The sequence below is a fragment of the Anthonomus grandis genome, chromosome 14 (genome assembly GCF_022605725.1).
Source record: "Anthonomus grandis grandis chromosome 14, icAntGran1.3, whole genome shotgun sequence".
Taxonomy (NCBI): Eukaryota; Metazoa; Arthropoda; class Insecta; order Coleoptera; family Curculionidae; genus Anthonomus; species Anthonomus grandis.
Window position 1 is genome coordinate 10659266 of NC_065559.1, and position 24914 is coordinate 10684179.

Consider the following 24914-nt stretch of genomic DNA (forward strand, 5'->3'; position numbering starts at 1 on the left):
AAATAAGAAATAAAATAAAATTCTACATAAACTATTAAAGGCTAAGTTCCTTAATATTACTTATCAAAAAATTGCTGATACTTTTCCACAATATGAACTGATTTGAGACTTCTAAATAGTTAGTATAGGAAAACTAAAATGTCGTTTATATGTTGGATACAAAAGAAAAATGCCATTTATAACACTTTATTTTATAAAGTTTAAAAGAAACTAAAAGCAAAAAGTGAATTAATATTAAGGCGAGATAAGGTTTATTTCGTTTATTTAATAAAGTGGCACGGTTGACCCATGCTAGCCGTCCGGTGGTGCGTGATACGATTAACGACTGGGCCGAAACCGCAAAACCGACCGTTCGACCGCGAAGCCCGCGCATTTAAAATAACATTTATTTAGTGAATAATTAAACGGTGTCGTTAGAGGTTTAATATTATATAATTCCTTTCCTTTACTCTGGGTTAGAATTTATTACAAACAGAACCTGTCTTAATTATCCTAGTCTAAATATATCAAATCTTTTGTGCCTATAAATTTTAAAAAAAAAATGACAATGAGTCCTTATACATAACTTAATTATTATACATAACTTAAATGGACTTGACACACTTTTATTTATATATATTTTTTATTTCATTATTTTTTTGTTTTTTTTTTAAACTGTTTAATGATTTAATTTTAATTTTCCGATACTTTGATTTGGTATTTTGGACAATGCTGCTTTGCCTTTTGAAAGTAATTTTGAAGTAAGTTTTCTGGTTGGCGTTTTTAAAAAAGTTTTCAGTTTTAATATATTTTATATATATTGGAATTCTCGTTTAACAACTTTAATTTTTTAATTTCTTTAGAGGCCATATTTTCGGCATTCTACAGATTGTTGCACTTCTTCATTAAAACTTTTCAAACAAGTAAATTTTATGAGAAAAAATATAAAAGAGTTAAAGAGGAAAATCAAACCAAACAGATTTGCTTGGGTCTCAACAAAGCCTACTTTGCAGTACTAAAAATAAAGTATATTGGTTCAAAAAATAATCTTTTTACAATCTATTATATAAAAACTTCATTAGAGGTAAAAATGTTATAAAGGAGGACAGTAGGTCCTTCTGGAAGTTCATAGGATGTCTGTGTAGTGGTTGCAGTATAATGCTCCTTAGTAACACTAAGACTGATTATGGTTTCTTATTGCTGAGCTCTTTGCTAAGCATTTCTCTTTTGTATTTGATATTACCAACCAACATGCCTTATTTGATTTTTATAACAATATCAATTATAAGTTTAATTTCTAATCTGAAGTAATAATAATTCCTACTGATGTTGAAATTTTAAAAATTGATGCAAGTGTCTTAATATCCCTTTGTACAAAATATTTAGTGACTAAATAAATCAATGTCTGTTCCCTAAAAATTGGAAGCTGTTAAATGTTTGTCCAGTATTTAGATCTAGAAATAAGAATGGTCTAGCTAATTACCGCCCCATAAGCATCTTATCGTGTATTTCTAAGCCTTTTAGGGAAGTATGCTCTCCCCTTGATAATAAAAATATGCAAAATAACATATAAATTTTGTGCCAGTTAGGTGAAAGAGGAGTCTCTAGCATGTCGAATACTCAATAAATAACCCAAATTTAAAGCATGTTGCATTAGTAAGTGATCTTGATGCCTATTTGGACCTCAAGCTTCGTTTTTCTCATAACTTTGATCATATTATATCTAAGGCAAACAAAATATTAGGTTTTATAAGAAGATCATGTAGAAATTTTAGAAGTATACCTCAATTTAAATCTTTTTTTATGTATATCTCCGGTCAGATCTTATCTTGAGTTTGCTAATGTAGTATGGTCTTCTATCAGATAAATATTAATAGGATTAAAAATATTTACAAATTTGTCAGGTTTACGAGATTTATCCTTTCAAGACTAGGTACATTTCTTTCTACTCATCAGACCAAGTTATATATATTATTGAATCTCTTGTGAAGTAGAAGAGAGCACTATGATGTAAGTTTTGCTTTTAAGGTTCTAAATAGAGTAACAAAATGTTTTGACTACCTTGCTCTCTTTTTTAACCAAGTTTTAAACCTTACTTAGGCTGAAATAATTTAATTTTCTATGTCCCTTGTGTCGAACAACAAATTGTTTACAGAATTGAATCCACAGAATTTCAACAACAATCAACAAGCATATAGAAAATCTGGATTTTTTGCTGCTCACTAGATATATCTAAAAACTCTGATACTGAAAATATCGCAAACGTTAATGAAAATTTTGAAAAATATATTATTTGTATCTAGTAAAGTAACTTAAGTTAAAAAAGTACTTATAGCTAAACGATAAATTATACGATTCAAATTCTTATAGAGGATCAGGTAAGAAATTTGCAGAGAGCACTTCAAAAAATAACAACTCTTATAGTGACACTATTAATTAGTTTGAAATGTGAAATATATGGTAAAAAAAAACAAAATTTAAATATGAACTCTAATAATTCACAAACATAAAACTTCCCTCTACACAATACCTCACTTTACCTGCACCAAAATATATAATTCAATTCCTAACCTATAAAATAAATTGAGTCGTACGAGGAGCCTACAAGAGTTTTATACATATTGCACTAGACCCATACAGGGTGGACCACTGAAAATGATGGTTTTTGGATGTTTCGGCAAAACACCAAAAAATATGTCGCAACTTTATTTTTGAAGGGCTTTCATGCAAAAAACATAGCAAAACCTTGAATATTCCAAAAGGGGATGCCATCCTTAAAATTTAGATTTAGATGAGTTAGTTATTAATTGTTTTGCAACTTGGTTAAAGTGTTTGGAAATTGTTAAGCCAAATTAAACAATTATGGTATACTCAGTTGCAGAAAGAGAAGAAACTATTGAGCTATTTTTAAAAAACAATGAATGTGGAAATTGGATCGGGAAGCTTTTGAAACAACGGCATGCTGCTTTTTAACAAACATGTTTCTGGAAAATTTGGTAGCCTAATTTTGCGAAATAGGTTGTGTTTATAACAAAAAAAGGCACCTCCTTAATTCAGTACCTAATTTTCCTACTTCCACTACAGATCTATGTTCTTTCCTGGAGTTTTAACAGACGATATGTCCTTGGATTTTTTATATAAAATGCCATCGACGCAGCTTTAAAACATATCATAGAGAACAGTCCTGTCTAAAATACATACGAAGTGATTTTATCACGAGATGAAGCATATCCATATTCCTGACTAAATGTGCACAAATATTTAAATAACACATTTTTCGGCGAATTTTTTTTCCTCGATATCGAATTAATTACACCTAGCTACTTGTTTTTATCCCATGCATCAGAAAAACATCAGGTTATGATTTGAAGGAATGAGAGCACTTGAAAATTTGCAAAAAAACCCATTAGTGACGATGTTTTTGACCCCAAAACTGGGCTTCAAAAATGCAAGATTTTGGGTAATAAGAGAGCTACGACCTTGTGGATTGGTCGAATCAAACATCGGCTTGAAACATTTTGGGGCGAAAAAAATATCGGCGTGGAAAATTATAGGGCCGGTTATTATTTGCATGGAAAATTATTGCGCGGGTAAATATCGTCGCAAAAGATGTTAAAACACGTAAATATCTGTCTAGTCGATCAATACCGGAGCGAAAAACTAAGGTAAAAATGAGCGTGAACAATTTTGGCGCAAATTTATATTGCCGTGAAAAAATTTGACGCAGTTAAATATTGGCATGGAAAATGTTGGCGCTGGTCAATATTGTCGTAGGTGAATATTGCCGTAAAAAATTATGGCGCAGTTAAATATTAGCATAGAAATTTTTGGCGCAAAAAATATAAGCATTTGAAACTTTTTTAAGGATATTTTTAATTTTTTATACACATCTTATTTAGAGGCTATTATTTTTAATTAAGTTTGATGTTGTTCAAGTTTTGGGCAAAATACGTGTAAGTGTTTAAAATTAAATTTATTACTTAAACGAAAAAAAATGTATTTTATGTATATTTTTTTCTACTGCCGTGCGTAAAGTACTCACTTAACTCACTTTTCAGGGTTTTTAAAGTTTCACTTTTTACGCATTAGTGCTTAAGTAATTTAACATATATGTAATTTATAAATTGTCAAAATATTTTTGACGTTTTTTTTAGACGCTAGTGCGTAAAGTAATTTTGCATTTTATTGTTTTCTTCGATAGTAGAAAAAATAATGTATGTTACACGTGTATTAAATCCTATTTTTTTATTCATAGGAAATGACAAATTTCCCAAATATAAAAAAAAAACAATAATTTTACACTTTTCATATAAAAAACAATAATTTTACTTATTTTCCTGGTCCCTATTGAGCCCAAAATAACAGGGTGGTTTGATTAAATTAAACTGTGTTGTACCCGACAAACGTATTGTTGGTTAATTGGTTTTAAAGCGTCATATTTTTTAAAAGAGAAGCTTCATTTTCCAAATTGTGAGAATTAAAAGCTCTTTTTGATAAGGAATCACTTGACATTTGTAAAGAAAATTCTTTGTATAAAAACCTAGATCTCACAGTTTACATGCAAAGTAGATAATTTTTATAAAATTATTGTATATCTTCAATTAAAATCCTAATCTCTCTTTTGTTAATAATATTTTTAATAATAAAAATTTAACATAATTTTAATCAATCTAATTAATTTAATCTCTGCAGTACAAGAACAATTGCTAACTTAACTACTTCCCAATTCACCGCTATCATTTTTTGCATCTCATTATCAAAAAAAAAACATTTTACCAAATTAACGCTTAAACAGCAGCACAGCACCGATTACTAACAAAAAATCCACTAATTACCATAAAAAATTGATCGATACCTGTCGGCCCAATTGTTTCATTGTGCTTGGCTAATGCAAGAAGTGATCCAAAACACCGCTGGGTGCAAGGACTCCCGACAGGGCAGACCTGTGACCTCTTCGCCGGCACCGGTTCCCATTCTCATTAAGAGAAAATAATTAGACGGTTTTAATTGTTTTCATCAGGGCAATATTGTGCTTATTTCGATGTTTACGACCAATGCAAATGTTTATGGTTGCGATTAGCTCAAAATAAATGTGTGCAAATGTGGCTGGGCGGGTATCGGTGTTATTGATCTTCGTTTCACATAAACCTAATTCCTTCTTGTTCTTTTGTTGATTGGAAGGATTGGCTCGTTTACTTTTATTGTTGTCACGTTTACTGTGATTAATGTAAGTAATTGCTGCGAATCGTCTAAGAGAAGCTTCGCTAAGCCACTTTTTGGTTTGGAAAAATTAGGATCGTAGTATTGGATAATATTAAAAACTTTGGATAATCAGATCGTAAAAATGGTTCAGAAAAAGAGTATTTATAAAACAAGTATTCTATAGTAGTCATAAATGTTCCTTAAAAGTAAATTTATTATTCTCATTAGACTATCATCTCTTATGTAGATGGATACGTGATAAGCATAAAGCATTAAAAAACTAGTGATTTTGCAGGAAGCTAAACAATACCATAATAAATTATATAAACTGCTGGCTCTTTATCTTATAAATAAAATATTTTACGGTTAATATTTACATTGTTTTTAATTGTAGATTTTGCTCATCGTACAGCAGACCAGGCGGCAAATGGCGAATAAAGGGAAGCCCTAACATGACTTTATTTACCGAAGCGGCACTAAAATAATTTTAAAAATAATATCTGATTCTCTAAAAGGAATAAGATTTTTCACGCACGGTCGGCGATATCGTTTCTTGTTTCAAAAAGACGAGGTCCTCTCGTTCTTCTGGGATTTCAACTTTGTTTTTCACATTTAATTTTCTTTTATTGTGTGCAATGTCCCGCGATGTGTGGACAACATTTCGTACCATCGAGGGGATTAAATGTGACATCCTGGCGGCATTTCATATGAGCGGGTTTATCGCTCGATTTGTATTTGCTTATCGGATTTTATTTTGAAATTGGCTTTTTAAGTATATTAGCCATATGTTGTAGGTATGAAAACTTATAAGTTATTGCATCATTTATATATTTAGGAAAATAATGAGGCAAGTAAGAATTTCGACATTACTATTTTAATTATAATATACAGAATTTTTTCACCAAAAATTGACGTTTTTTGGAATCGAACTTAAACTAAACCAGCGTTTTCTTCAGATCATCTCCATTACGAAAACACCTAATTATAATAGGATTCGAGCAGAACTAAGGGAATAAGAGCACTTTGAAAATTCGGAAAAAGTCATTTTTTGACTTTAGATCTGAAATGATTTTTCTAAATTATAGCTGCTGCCCTGTTATTCTTAAATATGCCATGTATTTTTCAACTCATTAGTGGTCAAATGAGAGCAAACTCTCATATGGATGTCTCTCGAGTTAAGTGAGAGTTCTTAATGAGAGTCTAGGTATGCATATTCCTTGTTTTTTTTCTTCTTCTTTCTTCTTCTCATGCCCTATTCGTTACGAATGTTGACAATCATCATAGCTATTCGAACTTTATTAACAGCACATCTAAACAACTTAGTGGAGGTAGCACCTCTCCTAGAACCTCTCTTTTCTTCTACTTTGTCCTGTATAATGTTTTGTAGAAGACGATATTTATTTTAACAATTTTTAATTTATTTGGTATTTTTTTGTAATATAAAGTGTGCTTTTTGAACTTCTTATATGCTTGATGTAGAAAAATGTTCTTTGCTTCAGCTGGATCCTCTATATCTGTTATTAATGTCCAATATTGTTCTGCTAAAAGTCTTTTAATATTCTATTTATTTAGCATGTTCTTGTTAGATAACATTTCTTGATGGAGAACTAGTGAAATTCTATGCATATTTTTTAAACCGATATTTATTATTTCTAGAAAATGTTACCCAGCTGTTTAGAACAAATGATTTGAATTCTACTGAAGGAATATTTTTACCTATATGTGATCCAGATTAGTATATGTGTCCAGTCATGTAATTGAATTTATATAAGATAAAGATTAAAATTTTCTAATAAATGAATTAAATTGTCAATTTTTTTTCTTACGCTTCTTTACGATGTTAACATCTAAATTAAAAATATTTGCATAAATATTTACTTCATTATGTAGCATGTTGCAGTCCACTGTCTTAGTTAAGATATTGTCGCCTTCATCCATGTTGTTCAAAATGTCATCCTGATTAATTACATCCATTACTCTCCATAGTCAATCTTTTTTTTTCGTACTTTCAAAAAAATTATCTGTTGATAAACAATTGATATCTAAGGGTGTATGTTCTTCTAAGGGTATATCTTCTAAGGGTATATCTAAGGGTATATTGTCTTTTAAATTATATTGTAGCATTTTAGTTTAGCACTATTCTATGTGCTTCTTTCGACTATATATATATAATTAATATAAGTTCCATTACAAATTAAATGTATTAAAAGCGCTGATATATTATTAACAGTATAATTACATAAATTACTAAGGTCTTATCCTATATTAAATACTATTCAAATTTTTAACTTTTATACTCACAATAATAAAAGTAAAAAAAGCAAATTGGTAAACATAATTTTTGTAAAGACAGTATTCGGGAACTACCCATTATCCCAAACTCACTGTTAACCTTTTAAGTAATCGCCCAACCTCCAATTTAAGTTAAAATATGTGATTGACCCATTCGAAGAGAGACACAAAGCGGTGTGGCGCGGCGTTAAACGATAAACTCATAAACAATAATTCGACCAATTCGTTATAATAATAGATCGGAATTATAGAAAATTGCTATAATCAGACAGGCTCACAAACCCATCCGTATACAAGTGTTCGAGCATTTGACGTAAACGAAATTATAGCCATATAAAGAAAAGAAATGCCCCTGGGGGCGACCACAAAAAAGGTGCATGTCATTTGGAAAAGGTAGATAAAGGATGAGCCCATCCATTATCATATTTAGTTTAAGCCTTTGCATTCGGAATATAACGGTATCTGATATAACTGGAATTATATGTATTCAGTTTAAAATTATATAAAGTATGTGGTAGGTGATTGACCAGATAACTGACTTCATACATGCTAATTAAAGTAATATGAATATCAATGAATTAAGTCATGGCACTTTTAATAATTTTTTGATGGATAACGTCTTAAAAGATTAAAAATTCACACTTATATGGTGATGAACGTAAATTCAAAGGATTTTATAGCACAATTTAGATTTTTGATCAGTTAGGTGAGTAGAGTATTTTTATAGAAATAAAAATGTTGCAACTAAAGTATATAGTAGTAGTAATGGTAGGGGACAGTACGATTCGACTGGTAGACCTAAAAGTCCTATAATCCCTTTATGCTAGGACATCAGTTTCGCTATAATAGATTTAATTATTATTAATTAATTTTTTGTTGGCAACCGCTGTTCCTACTCCGATTTTCTTTAGTCTTTTACCTTGGTCTATCTAGGCGACTGAAAATATGTCTCTTGCTTAGTTCAAAATAAGGCTCAAAGGTTGGATTTGAGCGTAAAAACGTGTGTCTGGGTTATAGTTTTAGTGAGGTAAGGCGGTTTAGGTCAGGGCTTTCTTCTGCTCAGGAAAACTATTAAAATATTTTCAATAAATAATTAGAATATTCTTAAAAGGATTTCGGGTAATAAAAGGGCATTTCTTTACCAATAATTTGATATATTAACATATCCTGTAGCTCAAAGATCCTCTGATTTATATCTAATTTTGTCAACCAGAGTCCAAGACCCGTGAGTTTTGAGGTTTTTGAAATGCATTTGGCAGCATCAATCGATAGTGGATATTATTGAACATATCATAAAAACGTGATTCTGGATGAAAATTATGCCACATTCTTGGAATAAAATGTTAAATTATATAAAATGCCCGAAAAACTTATTAAAAAAGGCTCCAGTTTTTGGAAGCCTGGAATAAAAAAAATAAATGACCAGTAAAAATTATTTTTTAATATGAATCAACTTATTCATTTCTGAAACATCTATGGCATATGCATATAACATTCCTATAAAAGGCCAATAAGTTGATATACAAAAATGCTTACTTAAAATCCTCAGAATCTTTTTATCGTGTAAGTAAGCACTAAAAACAACATTTGATTACTCGATATATGACTGACAACGACATTACTGTGATAATCTGATATGGCTATTTAAGTTCTTTTAGCTTAATGTGAAAGAAATATCATAATATCTTAAGTTGTTCCTAAGTTAAATATGTCTGATAGTTACAAATCTTGACGTTGCGATATGCGTTAGAAAGACCCGAAATTTGATGGCTCTTTGACTTTGGTTGATAAAATTCCCTATACTCGGAGAGGTTCAAGAATACTCAACAAACTCGGATTGTCTTCCTCCTATCTAAGATATCTAGAACATCCCTGCATTCTTGAATCAGTATGAAACTAAGTTTTTGGATGGCCTTATTAAAATATAGAATCTATAGCCACAATAAGTACCGAAATTTGGCAAAATTAGTATTCAAGCAATATTTGCAAGCTCTAAAGAAAATATCTGCGAAGAAGGCTTATTATTGAAAACTCAGTAAGTTTAACTAATAGCGGATCATTAGCTTCAAATAAGCTCTAAAATTACTGAGCTTTTACTCCAAATTACTGAACTCCACTAGCCAAACGCTGTTTTCATATTAATTGCTTGATTTTGACAATTTATTTTTTGAAAACTTTACATATACAGATTGTCTGCTTTAATAATAAGAAGGTCTGAGGCAGTTTTTCCATTAATATAATGTGTCACATTTTTAGTATTTTCTTTTAACACAGGTTCGTAGTTCATTGCATAAGGTAGTCTTTGGCACCTCCAATGCAGGCTATGATCTAATAAAGAGACTTTATTTAATAACAGATCCTTCTTTATCAAGTATATCTTTGATGATCTGAGTTGGTTTCGCAAGGATCAAATTATTCAGAAAGACTATAGAATGCTTCACTTTTTAGGAATAATGCAATAGATTTTTTGTTGAAGTAAATCAAAGATGTTAATAAAATTTTAATACTTAAATAAAGCTTTGCATGGCATTATAGGGTTTTCTAGATTTATCGCTGGTAAGGTGCAATTCATACTTTTTATAAATTAGTTATTTGTTTTTAATATAAACAAACCGCATACGTTAGTATCTTTAAATCACTAAAGGCCTACAGGCCTCCAGATGACTTACCACAAACATACCTAATTGCTCATTTCTATAAAACAAAAACAGCAATTCGATAGTAAAAGTGACTTTCAATAAGAAAATAATGCACTGATATAGCAGCTTCAGATTTAAGTTTATTTCCGACAATTTTAATAGCAGAACACCCACCAGTCGCCCACCCATAATGAAAATTACAAGAAATTTATTATAGTTCTTTTTGTATAGTTATCGGGATATTAGAATCAAACAATTGCTCAACTTTACTTAAATACTATACTAGAATTTTTATTAGTTTCCAATAATTATAATAGAAATTTATAATTTTTAAAAATATGTAAAAGGAAATAATATCCATTTAAGTTATGCTTTTTATTTCAATTAGGTATTTTTTACTTACACATAATTAAAAGCTCATTTTTTGCGCTTTAAACCATTGTATAACTTAGGTAATTATAGACGTTGCTTAATTTCGTATAAGCCTTTTTTGCTTACAAATATTTAAAAAGAATGTAATGCCTAATATACATCAAGTTTTAAATGATTAAAATATCATTGAAAATGACTCAAAATGTGTGGAGCATATAAGATATGACTTTAAATACTAAAGAAAATATTGTAGTCAACGGAACTCGTCTGGCGATGTAGGATAAAAGAACAAAACGTCTCCAAAATTGAACAAATCTAGGTCATTTCGAATTTAAGAAAACTCTACATGTTTTGTAACTTGTTTTGAAAACTTTATCTTACATCGTTTTGTACAAGCCCCTTTTTGTCTATAATTAATAGAATATTAAATGTTATTTATAATTATTGCAACTAATATTTTATTATTTTATGATGTGAATAACATACCTAGGGGTGAGCAAAATATTTCTAAACTAAGTTTCTATAATTCTACACTATGTCCTAAATATTTTCCAAGCATTTTTATTAATTGTATTGTATTGAACAAGTAAGAAAGAGATGTAATCAGTAAGCTACTACCTAGCATTCTATTTTGTTAATACTATATAAACATTTAAGTGAACTAAGTTTTGCATAATTATATTTAAGCATAACCTAATCTAATCCCAAATTTTACTTTAAAAGTTGATTGACTTTTTCTGCTGCTTTGTTACTGTTGTACCTTCTTTTAATATTTTCGTTGGTATATATGTAATTTAATCATTTTTATTAGTTCAGAGATGTCTTTCTATGGACGCATCACTTTTTTAGTAAAACCTCGTCTTTTACGTATATTTCACTAAAAATAAAAAACAACAACATTAATTAAAACCTAAATAAACCTAATTAAAACCTGGCGTATCTGCCTTTTAAACCTGGATTTTTTTCGTATTTCATTCATTGTGTGTGATAGTCTTTGGCACCTCCAATGCAGAAGTCTATAATTTAATAAAGGGACTAACAGATCTTTTTTTGGTAAGCATATCTATGAGGATCTCGATCGATTCTTCTATGAAAAAATTCCTGAACGTTTTTACTATAAAGCTCCTTATGGTAATAAATGGTGTTTATGGTAACAAAACACTTATTAGTCTTTATAAATGCTTAATTAAAGAAAAATGGTCAGTGTTACTTAATTTTGTAATACAAAATAATAATATTATTAATAGTAACTATGTATCAGTATCAGTAAATTACTAACTAACTAAGTGTTACTTAATTTTGTAATATAAAATAATAATATTATTAATAGTAACTTATTTGTATCAGTAAATATTCAGTACATAGATTAAGTGATTCATAATTATATTATAGAATACCGTCCTTATACAAAAAGGAACTGGAAAGACATTTTAAAATTGTGTCAAGTCCAACACAAAAAATATAAAAGATACAGTAAGCCTAACGCCTATAATATTGATAATCGCCATAAATTTGACACCATCAAATTGACGTACTTAAAAAGTTTTGCCAATATTTAAACATTTAAGATGTCCTTTTTTTTTAAATAGTTCATATGCATAGAAAAATTACCAAGAAAAGAAAGACTAAAAAAAGCGAGGAAAAAACATATACCAACCAACGATTTTAATTATTTTAATTGTTCTGTTTACAAAGACACCATAATTGGGATTTAATCTTACTTATAATAAAATTTTATCGTGCAATTTACGTACATTATCAACAACAAACCAACAAAAATATAATCATAATATAATAAATCATATTGGGTAGTTTGATTTAAAAAATAGAGTTTCATTTTGGATTTAAAATTACTTATTGATTAATGTTTAATTTAAGGAGTTATAAACACCATTGTACATGCGGTAAACAATAAAAGAGAAGCTTCTTTCAAATATTAAGGTGTTATGCCGAGGTTGAATTATTAGTTCTCCATGTCTGAGGTTTGGGTTGTGAACATCTGATTGATATCTAATTTTGTTTTACAAATAATTTTATTTAATTCCTCGAAAATAAAACGTGGCTGCAGGTGATTTAAGGTTATGCATAAATTGATAAATAAATGTATCAAGTGAGCCAAAAACTGAAGTTTTAAATAAACGGGTTAGGAATTAGTTGAGAGTAAAGAGTCTAAATAATTTTATTAAGCTGTTGATTCTAGAATAAAAAATCTGTCCTGAACAAAAAAAATATCGATTTTCACGGTCAATCCGAGGTGTTGCAAATTATTAATATTACGGAATCATTGCGTTAATTTAAATTTTACTTGTGTTAAACTAATAGTACATTTTATTCTTTATGAATTAGAACCACACTTGCACGCACCCTTTAACATTCCCAAGAACGAAAAAATTAAATTAACCAAATGGGCGTTTTAAAATTTGAACTTGATGGATTTTTTCGCGAGTTCGCGGCACGCTATCATTTCGAAGAAGCGATTTTTTTTGGTGGGAAACGCCAGACAGCTCGACAGACAGAGCGAAGAATAATAAATGCCGTGGTTGAACATTTCAGATGCAGGGACAACTGGTAATTAATACAGCAAGTGGAATCAGCATTAGTTCTGCTTAGTTTTGTAGAGAGTTTTAGGATACACATTAAATTTTTCGTTAATAATCCACTTTTATATTAAAAGGTTTTATGCAAGTCATTGTTGTACTATATGATAATAATTTATTATTCATTCATTCTTGAATTCATTGAATTTAATAAATTTATTTCAATTAATTTGAAATTAATACCGAACTCAACCTTCTCTTTGTAGACTGTAACTCACTGTCACCGACACAATTCGCTAAAAAATAATTTCGATTAGCAGTACAAACACCTAAAACGTTGACACGAGAATTAATTAATTCCTTCACTAATGCTGATTTCCTTTTAAAACGTTTGTAGCTTAATTGTATAGAACTCTTTGTTGTTCATTGTGGGTAGAAAACCAGTTAAAATGGGAAATGTGAAAAGCAATTTAATGCATAATATTCCAAAGGCCTTATTTGAAATTCACACATGCGACATAAAGTGAAAAAAAAGGGAAACCGTTCTACTGCATTAAAAACGAATATAAAATATGTAACCTTTCATTTCAATGCGACATACTACTCGTAAGCTTGACCCCCGTACATACCATTACTTTCCAGTTTTTCCATTTGAATCTTGGAAAATGCCATGCAAATCACTCTTTCAAAACATGCAATTCCGTGAGACTTAATGGACTAGCTTTTTTTGTGTTTCGTATTTCTATAAAATAGAACATTATTTAATAGGGATTTGGAAATATTAGCTAAGGCTTAGGTTTTGATATTAATTATGTTCATAATTCTTCATGGTTTTAATAATTCTACTTTACTATAACATTTACTAGTTTATTGCCACTAAATCTAGCCCCGTTTACTGCTATTATACAAGCAACTATCAAAGATTTCCCCATCCAATAAAAGTTGCGAATGACAGGGTCATTTCATGCTATTACTGGACTCTTCTCGTCTAAATAAGTTCTGTCAAATGTCGTAAAAGAGATATTAAGAGGGTGTTACTTTATTCATGTAATAGAAGCGTTGAAATGAGAAGATCTGATGGCTTAATTCATGTAATAAGCTGAATCGCAGGCATATATATATTGCTTTAATTAAAAATCTGAAATTTTAGTTTTAAATCATTCACTATCAAAATTATATTTTCTGTTGGTTTCAATAATTAATAATGCACAATAATGTGTAGACTAAAGAAGTTTATTCAGTAATGATGGTTTTAGGTAAAAAAACCTTTCTTGGTCATTTTAATGACTTTTGGGTTAAGTAATATTAAAACTTTTAGGATATGCTCTAATAGTTAGAGAAACTTAAGATACGAACGAAAAACTATAGGTAACCACCCCCAAAATAATTTAGATCGCTATGCGACAAAGCGAGCATTTAGGATCCCTTCAAGATATTCTCGGTAATTTATTTAGAGCAACATAAAAGCTCTGACAGATGTAATGAAGAGCCATTAGAGAATAATGTACATCAGAATTGACAACAGACAACTACCTATCGAGGGGGATTTGTAGAGAACTTAGTTCGAGTTTAATTGTGTAGAAATCAATGTTTATTAAATCTAATAAAAATATTTTGATTTTAGAAGGGCTTTGATGTAAAAGCTTTTGATTGATAATCTAATTAATTTATTTAGAATAAAATGAAAAAATTGATTTAAAATAATATTTCTGTATGGTTGGTATTTCGGAGCCAACTATTATTAGGGGTGCAGCAGATCTTTTTTGTGCAATTTCATTTTTTTTTTTTTTTTTTAGAACACTATATCTAAAAATCATATCTCATATTATAGTCATATATTACTTTACAATATTATAAGTTTTTATTTTAAGTAACGTATCCGACCAAATTTCTAGTAGTTCATCTCGTTAGATTATAAGCACGATACTAGACCATTTATTCCATAATTTTGGCAAGCAACATTGGTGTTATAGTATATGTCTTAGTTATTTACTAAAGAATCATAGTGGATTATTTAGAACTTAAGATTTCCAACAAGTTTCAGAATTTAGATATCCCAGATTATCCAAAGCCTCACGTGAAAACACCTAAGATTCCCAGAAACTTCTGATGACTCCCTAGTTTACCAGAGGCTCATGAGACCTTTTAATGTTACTCCGTGTACGACACTCCGTTCTTCGGAAACTCCTAGTGCATTCCGAGAAAATGCTTCTTAAACTCTTACCCCAGACCCAGTGCAGAAACAACTCAGACCTTTACGCAACACTCCTTATGCAATATTGAGAAACCTCCAAACCCTCTGGATCTATTTCTCGTGAGGGATCCTGACTCGTACCGTACATGGACCATTAGGAACATCAAATCACAAATAAATAACCTCAACTTGTGAACTAGAAATAAAATTTAGGAACCACCCAGGCCGCGTAGAGTTTGGCATTATATATCAGCTAACTATAGACATTTAGAATAGTAACCACTCGTAATTTTCTTCAAACGATATCTGTTTCAGGACCAATGATGCTTGAATGTGTGCGTGCGAGATTTCAGAGGTACTTTTGGTAAGGACCGTGTTTTGAACACCTTGGAAAGCTTCAACAAAAGTTGCACGAAGGCAGTCAATAACAAAAATGATAATTATCGCTAATGCTGCCAAGACCCAAACCCTGCAAATCGTGTGAACTTTGAGAAATGCGTGCAAGCAGAGGATCCATACCTGCAAAAAAATATAATGAGAGAGTGAAGAACAATCGTCTTAATTGCCCAAGATCGTTATGGATCGTTGGATCAAGATCGTCATGGTCTGTAGCAAAAGCAGTTTGTCAAGTCAAAGATTATACCATTGACTAGGGAAGTTTCTTCCATTGCAATGACCGCAATGGAAAAGGCAGACTTGCTAGGTCAGATGTTCGTATCAAACTCTACCTTAGAGCCATGAGTGAGGCAAAACATCACTGACTTTGATAAGAAAGCCTTTTTCGATGCCAGAAATGGTCTTCCATCATAGAGATTTTCAAAAATTTCTTTAAGGCTTGAACAGTAAAAAGTTTACCAATAATGGAATACCGCAAATACTATAAAAAAGATATGCGACACCACCGTTGTACAAAATTTTTTCTCTTTCATACAGGAAAGGTCCCTTTTACCTGAAAACTGTAAACTTGCGCAGATTCAACCGATACCCAAAAAAAGGAAAAAAAACGTTGCTCATCAATTATCGTGCAATTGCTTTAGTCCCGGTAATCGCCAAGGTATCAGAAAAACTTGCCAAACAGTAAATTTTAAAATACCTAAAGTTCACCAATATCATTAGTGACCATTAGTATGGTTTTCGAAAACACAGGTCTACTGACGATCTGTTGGCCTCTGTCATCTTATTTTTAGACCGAGGCATCGAAAAGTATGGTGAATCTCGTCCAATAGATCTGTATATTTCAAAGGCATTCGATGTAGTCTGGAATGAAAATCTCTCAAACTGTATTCTTATGGCTTTCCATCAACTCCCATTACTTGGATTAAATTTTAATCCAGAAAACAGCTCTGCTGATGATTACATTGATGTCTTCCTTTAAGTCGCCTAAGTGGACGACTTCAGTCGACATCTAGCGCCATAGACGTGGCCAGCTATTAATGTCAATAATCTGATTAAGTTTAACGCAGCTAAGACTCTGTATTTACAAAAAAAGACCATACTTTAGACTTTTAGATCTTACTTTACCGCTGTCTTCGTCAGTTCGCTGGTTAGCTGTGAAGATAAGAGGCAATATTTCTTGGCATGATCACGTAGGGGCAATAGCAAAAGTGGCTTCTTAACAGCTTAGGGCTCTCTTTAATATAAAAAAGGTGTAAACACCGCAACAGCTTTTAACGAATTACAACGCTCAGATTTGTCCATCTCTTGAGTATCTCTCACATATGGAGCTCTGCACCCAAACACACCGTGGAATTGCTTGGTTCTATCCAAAAGACGGCCATATGTCTTCAGATCTGACTCTATTTTATCGATACCATTACAGTAGATGCTCTTCCGAACTGGCCCATTTCATTCCACCTATACACGCTCGACAAGCAGATACAACTCATGAATACCGTGCATTTGCAGACGCCTAGTGGTTTTTTTTCTTACAACAGTAAGAAACAGGTTTTTGAAAAATAAACATGCGAAATAGAGTAAAATGCGTTTGCATAGAAACTTCTGATCGGTTTCAAATCGAAAGTTTGATGTTCTTCCATAAAATTTTGATCGTCATCCGGTAGTCAGGCTTGTTTTTAGGTTTATTTTAAGTAAAGTGTCAGAAAATTCGTGTAGCCAATCAACGCCTATCATCTGAATATGAACATAACTTCTAAATTGTTGTTTGTGTTTTCTCGTTTTGTATCTGTATCAAAAGCAGCTGATAACACATTAAGAAAATGAGTAATTTTGAATCGTCAAAAGAGTCTGAATTACTAGAATTTTCAGATTTCAGCACATATTTAAAAGATTTACTTGAAGAAGGGATAAGGCCTAAATATCAAAACTATTTAGATAAAACTGTATCCCCATTTAATAGAATAGAATTTCTCGACCATTTTAGAGTAAGCCCTGAAGCAGCAAATAATTACACAATTTTAAACTCTATTACTAATATCCACCTATATTAAGGTTGTATTGTAAATATGTTTTTATTTATTTTCCCATTTTACACTGCCATAAAAAAGTGAGGTTATTTTTCTTGCTCTTCTTTTAAATTGGATTCCACTTAAGCCATGTTTGATGTTCACACAGGCAGTTTCAAATCGAACAGAAGTTGTAATGTTTTGCACATGCACATCAATAATGTCTTGGAAAATGTTTCAAACTTTTTAGAGATGTGCAGTGAGAACAGACCTCATAGCGTTGCCATATCGGAATTTTTTTTATCAAAAAGTGCAAGTCTGCGGAATAAACTCTAAAAGCACGTCTTTTCCAAACATTAGATCTTACAGAACTTTAGAAAAAATATCTACAGATATTTTTCCAGTACTAGCGCTACTCGTGATACTTGAGTCTCATAGGGTTTGCCCTTTTGTGCCAATATATTCCGTAAAAAAATAACTCAAACTCTCTTAAGAAACAATACCTATCACTTGATTTCTCTGAATACTGAACCCTCTGTGTAAGTTCTCAAGTTGTCACAAGATACTCTACCTGATTCTCCAGACCTTCCTAGATTCCAGACTCGAAACCTTATCCAGAACTTCTAGTGTCCCGCAGACTATCTCCGGACTTTGCAGACGCCTGCCAAACTGAAAGGAAGTGCTAACTGTCTCATTAAGGCAATGTAATTTAATGGACAAATTATATTTATATAATATGGATTTAAGCTTATATCTAATTTTTAAATTGCCAATAATTGTGTGATCCTAGGTTTGAGTCGTAAACTTGGCATGGAAACTTGTGAGCGTCTGATTTATTTTAAATAATATGTTAATTTATAAGCTAAACATGTGTTCCTATATTGGAATAAGTAGATAAATAGCCCAAGCACAAGACCAAAAAAAACACGCAGCAGTCTTCTTGCTTCTTTTGGGAAATGAGAACTTTCATATCCGAAAATAAAAAAAAGCTCATTATTTTCTTGGATAAACTAGACTATCAATCTATAATTAAAGCTACAGGAACTTATGGCCGAATCTAAACTTAAATATGTTACACTGTGTAAATTATTTTATTGGTCCTCTACAAACTACATACATAATCTATTAATTAAAAAAAAATACTTAAGATTTTTCTTTAATTTACTGCTGTTAATTATACCAATTTCCCTTTATACACCTGCAATAATATATTGGCGAATCAAAGTGCTCATAGAACTCCGGCTAATCCCAGCTATAAACTTCTTCAACACAAAAGTTAATTAAAGATATTTTATTAAAGGAACTTAAATATCAGTTTATAAGACTCGCTCGCTGAAGGTCTGCACTTTTATTGTCCGTCCCATAAAACACGACATAAATATAATTAAATTATTTCTCAGATTTTATTAGCTTATATTCGATTCGTAATTCCGAATTAATGACGTGTCATCGCTTCGTAGTCAATGAAAGCAAAACAGCAACGCTATTAGCTCGACTTGATGATTTAAACTAGTTGTTTTTACTACTCGTATTAGTACGTTATTCGATTGATGTTAAGTTATTATGGTTTTATTGGCGGTTTTATTACTTGCAATTTGTCAATTAATGTTGTTTGGATATATAAGTTTTACTAGTTTTTTAAGAATTTTTTATAAATATGTGTTATCTTAATCTAAAGAAACTTATGCAAGTAAGCGTTGCCATATAGCGAGTAAAAGAAAAAAATTAATTAAATATTGAATCGATATTGAAACCAATAATTTATTACCTTGGAAAGGTGTGGTGGGCTTGTTAAAATCCAATCAGGGCAATGATTTATGAAAGTTTGATTTGTAAAATTCAATAGTAGAAATAACCGGTCAGTATTTAATAAAGATTTTGTTTGTTTTTATTAAAGTCCTTCAGCAACTTTTATTATTATTGCTACCAGATCAAGTATGAAGTTTTTTTTTTCCAACCTACTTAAAATGTATTTACATGTCATTAATTTTTCAATATCTTCGATTAATTATTCAAAATTTTTAGAACGATAATAGACCCTTTTGTTCTGTAAAATAAGAGTTTATTCTAACGCGTAGGATATGTCTATAGAAAAGTATTAAATATGTTGGTTAATAGCACACGATTTTAGTGCCAAGACTAGTAAATAGATTTTTATGCAAATTAACGTTCACCATATCTAAAATGACTTTTCTGGACATATTTCTATAATATTAGTTAACAATATTCAATTCCTTGCAAACAACCTTTTTCGCAAGAAACCAAACTAAGTATTTTGGAGTAGACAATAAATCTAGCTTATCATCGATGTACATTATTTATTGCAAAACCTTTAGATGTTTATCAATTTTTCCAGTAAATTTGAACAAAAAAACAGTTAGGTGGAATAAGCATAATTTAATTGGGTATTTTTCAACAGGGTTATAGCTCTGATAGATGAAATAAATAGGAACGTGTAAAAGTAAATTACTGTGATTTTTTTTACGCTAATTAAAAATTGTTTTAACAAAATTTTTGAATTTAGATTATGGGTAATACGAAAGTCTCTAAAACGAACTAACTTTTTTTTAAAGAATTTTCGTCAACATGTGCATAGCATAGTAAAAAATTGATTTATACTGAGTTACTGGATGCTGCTATCAATCAGTAGATAATCATCATGTGCGAACTTCTAGTACAACATTTTGACATATAAAAATATAATACAATTACATATTTTAAGAGATTTAGCACATTATCGGCTTAGTCTATGCTATATAACACTAAAACGTAAAATAGTTTAGTGATGTAAGGTAATTCCAATTAGTAAGCATATAGATTTTACGTACCATAAGATTTCATTTTAGTCCTAGTGAAAGGCTTTCAAGTTGGTTTAACAACAATTCCTTCTTATTTTTGCTGATCACAATTATATTAGTTATGAAACGTTATAGTTATCATGTGGCTACCGTAAACTGATTTAAATTGATTATATCTTTTTTAATAGTAAATACAGCCGGGGAGAAATCGTGCATACTCATGCCTTATCCATTAGCATCCAATCAATGTTTGTTCGTGCTTCAATCTATGATGGTTATTTTAACGACCATTATTTTAAAGCATTTGCTATCTTAAGATTTAATTTTTATTCTAGAAATTCATTATGCCTTCGTTATTTCTAGGCTTTTTCCTATTTTCTGACTTTATCGTTAAATCATCATTTAGCAGTATCCAAATGTATATACTAAAAATGCAAATGCCGAAAAATTAGATTCAAATCACGAACCATATTAACTTATTAACTTCCATGTTAAAGTCCCTGTGCTTCGGTCACGCGAATCACCAATTTAAGCTTAAAATACTAAATGTGATCTGTTTTTGGTATTTAATTTAATTACATTAAAATGTCACAATTTTTCAGATATGGCAAGACTAGAAAAATCACCGCTCCTAGCCAACGGTTACAATCATCCACCACATCTTACTCACATGCAGTTTATGCAACTTCCGCATCCTGCCGCTGCACACTCGGCACTGCTGTCACCTGCTATGCCGCATAACTTGAGTAGGCACGACGGCTCTATTATTAAAAACCAGGGTATGCCTTCAATGGAGGTGCTAGCCAGGTAAGATATTTAGTTATATATGTAGATTTGGTTATTTCACTTAAAACAAAAGAACAATTTATTTATTTATTTGCAAGACTAGTTTCTAGGCTAAGCTTGTTTAGTACTATAAGTAAGATTGAGTTGAATATTGGTAAGCAGATTGAAATCAAAGATTATATTATCAAAATAAGATTAAACAAAAAAAGAAATCAGTAATAGAGAAATAGAGAGTGAAATGCTTATTCTGTCTAGCATGCACATTACATCAAGCAATCGTTCCAACTCAAGTAAATTAAATAAATGAAAATCCAGTCTTGGTGTTGAAATAAACATTACTTCCCTTGATATAGCTTTCTTCAGCAAACATATACACAAGAAACTAATTTCTCATCCTAATCCGAGAATGTTTGTACCATTAAATATTGCATAAACTCGAAACTACTTTCGTCTTCCAGATTTTGCACGAGATCTTTGAACTTAAATCCGTCGGTTCGTCGACTACGACACGTAAAGTTTTAGTCGGATTACGTGGACGTTGCGCCTCCGTTTTTGGATAAACGTCGGCATTTATAACTTCGCAGCTGAGAATTACCGTCATTTCTCTACCGAAGCCGATGGGGACGCGGAATAATGGTATGGATTTTGTTGCGACCGCGCCCTTAATTTGTTTAACTACGGAGGTTGTTGAATAAGTCGACGAAGCTGTTTTTAAATCGATAGAGAATATTGGGCTTAGAAAGTTCAATCTAAATAAAAACGTTTTTATAAGAGGCATATCCGTAAAAAGAAATGACCTTCTTTAAAAAAAAATGAGAAATTATATTGACATCCATAAGTTCTCAGAAAAAAATTGTCTGTTAAGGGACATACGTTAGAAAGTGTAAAAAGTATCTCACTTGTGTATCATATTGATTGACCATGAGATGGTCGTCCATAGTCTTCAACTGATGAAAGGCGTACCTGCAATCTACGTTTGAATCTTTACTGAAGTCTTTTATATGGATCTTCTTTGTGCTTCCTAAAGCCAAGCAAAGCATATATACTCACTGACCTAAGTGTTACACCTAGAAGTAATAATTTCGACAACGTAATTTTCGACAACCTAATGACTCTATTTAAAGCATGCTATGGTAACAATGTCAACCTTTTATCATTATTTTTGTATACCATTCTCAAAATTTGATCTCTTAGTGTTGTGAATAAATTATTTTATGAGAGCTGATAAGTACAGATATGTTTATTTATTGCTCGTTCGTTAGCTAATGTTAGGCATAACAAAATGCTTTGAGTTTAAAAACGTAAAAATGTTTACCATGGTAGCGATTTTGAAAGGCATAGAAATACTGCCTATCGAGATGCTTGTCTTTCCTATTGTGAAATTGGCCCCTGTGTTAATTCTACTGTAATGGATAATGCGTGTGTGTCGGATATAGATATAAGAAGATAGAGGAACACGAAAAATTCATACCAACCAAGACATACAACAGACCGTCAAAATAGGCGTTTCAAACTAGCCCAACGAGACCGTTCTGCTACTAAGCTGACCAATGGTTTGAAATGTAGACCTGGTATTATGTCTACACTCTATCATCCCATTTGAGCCTTTGGAATTGGTTCATACCGTTTATGGTTAGTCCTTCCTCTGCCGGCCACTGTTGCGTTTAAACTGGAGCAGAGACTAGCCATTTATTTGGGAAGCAGAATGGCATAATCTTATCCTTAGCGACGAATCGCGATTCTGTCTAGGTATGCACGATGACCATAGAAAGGTAAGACGCCACCATGAAAGACGACGTGACATTGAATTTCCTGTTGAAGCGCATGTATACAATCTATGATGGTTGGAGTAATGGTTTGGGTTGCATTTGGTTATATACCATTGAAAATTGCTATTTCCTATGGTAGCCGATCACCCCCTATTTTCGTTTGAGGCAATATGACAACCGCGCGTTATGTTGATGATGTCCTGCAAACCATTTTACTGCCGTATTTAAAGGACCGTCCACATGTCTTTTTCATCAAGACAACGCACGTTCCCATATTGTTCGTCATACTACGGACTTTTTTTAAGAAGTAGGTGTTACTGTTTTCGTAGCCACCTCGTTTACCGGACTTAAGTCCCATCAAGCATGTGTGAAATATGATATGGAAGAGACTAACCAGTTTGCACCAACCGCCATAGACTCTGGCACAGCTAATTTACGAAGTTCAAGTTGCTTGGAAGTTGTTACATTTCTTATCTCAGTGACTATATAAAAACAATAAGCAAAAGGTCGATAACTCTCCTAATTTTCAATCCTTTAATGCACGATGACGCTTTTCCTATGATGCATCTGACATTATCTGGCCTGGTTACTGGTGTTGAATAGTTTCAGCTACCACCCGCTAGGGTGTAGAGAATGGAGCTAGGAATAGAATTTTAAGGATTAAAAAGGACAAAAAGGACAACCACGGGTTGACTGTTTGGTAAAGGATGACGTGGTTCTTATTACATTCATGTTAATCTTTCTTATTTTCTTTTTAATTTTATTCTTTATTATTATTATTATTTCTGCCTGGGTTAATAGTTGGATTATTAGTTTTAGTATATGAAATTCTGTTTTTCTATCTATTCTTAACGATGAGGTTCTAGTTGATGAAAGAAGCCTAATAGTGATAGTGGTTTCGTGAGTTGGCCTGACCCCAAGTTATTATAGCTAAATAAGATTCAGCGTGGGCCAAATCCTAAAACCAAATTCAAACTCAGATTAAAATTAAAACAAAGCGGTTAGTTTTAAAATATTTTTTATTGCAGTAACATTTTTATATTGTCTCATTATTCACCTCTTAACGCTAAATAGATGTAGGTCACTTGACGTTTATTTGCGTTATTCTCTTGAATGAATCCCAAGATATTTTTTAATTTAATTTTGACTGAGCTGCAACTTCTGCTTTACAAATTCTAATGCTAAAATAAAGATATTATCCTATTATCTATAAAACTTATTAATAGCCATCTTATATTATGTAATAATTAAAATAACCTATCTTAACTGAAAAATTAGGTATTTCATTTCATTCCTTTTCTTTTATATATTATGTTCCGCAATTAATCTCCAACGGATACTCGTTTGCACTTTGATAAATTACAGCAATATATAAATGATATACTGTTGAAAGAGATAAATTAGCCTAATTTAAATACAATATCATTGAGCAGTTCTGAATTCTCACTTAGTTAAGTGGAATCAGCGTAGTAGAACTAAATTTTTAATTGTCTCAGTAAAGCGTGGTATATAACATAAAGTATTAAACTAAAACATATTGTCATAATAATATATGTGTCACTGTAAAAATATTATATTATCTACTTATCTAGTTCATTAAGTCATTAGATACGTATGTGTTCAAAGAATCGTTAAGTTAACATAAATAGGACATTTAAATACTATTTTCCCAAATATAAATGACAAGGCGTTAGATTTAGGTGTACCAAGAGCAGCTATACTAAATTACTAAAATAATAAAACTAAATATATAAATCGATATAAAAGAAATAAATAAAATATTTAATTTTTAATAAAAACGATATATATTATCCACTGCGGTTTTCTCATTACATCTTTAAGGGCTCTCGAAGTAAAAAAGGTAAAACCAAGAGCAAGAAAGATAGCAAGAAGGGTCTCACACTGCTATAGTTATTTACACTCGGAATCAGTTCGTCGACGTTG

General features: G+C 31.1%; 1 protein-coding gene across 3 annotated transcripts in view; it reads left to right on the forward strand.

Annotated features, from left to right (window-relative positions):
• LOC126744587 (dachshund homolog 2) overlaps positions 1-24914 on the forward strand; it is an 842630-nt gene that overhangs the window by 166967 nt on the left and 650749 nt on the right. For all 3 annotated transcript variants that reach the window (XM_050452086.1, XM_050452088.1, XM_050452087.1), the window contains exon 3: positions 21018-21222. In XM_050452086.1, the coding sequence (XP_050308043.1) occupies positions 21018-21222 (205 nt within the window). The remainder of the gene's footprint in view (positions 1-21017; positions 21223-24914) is intronic.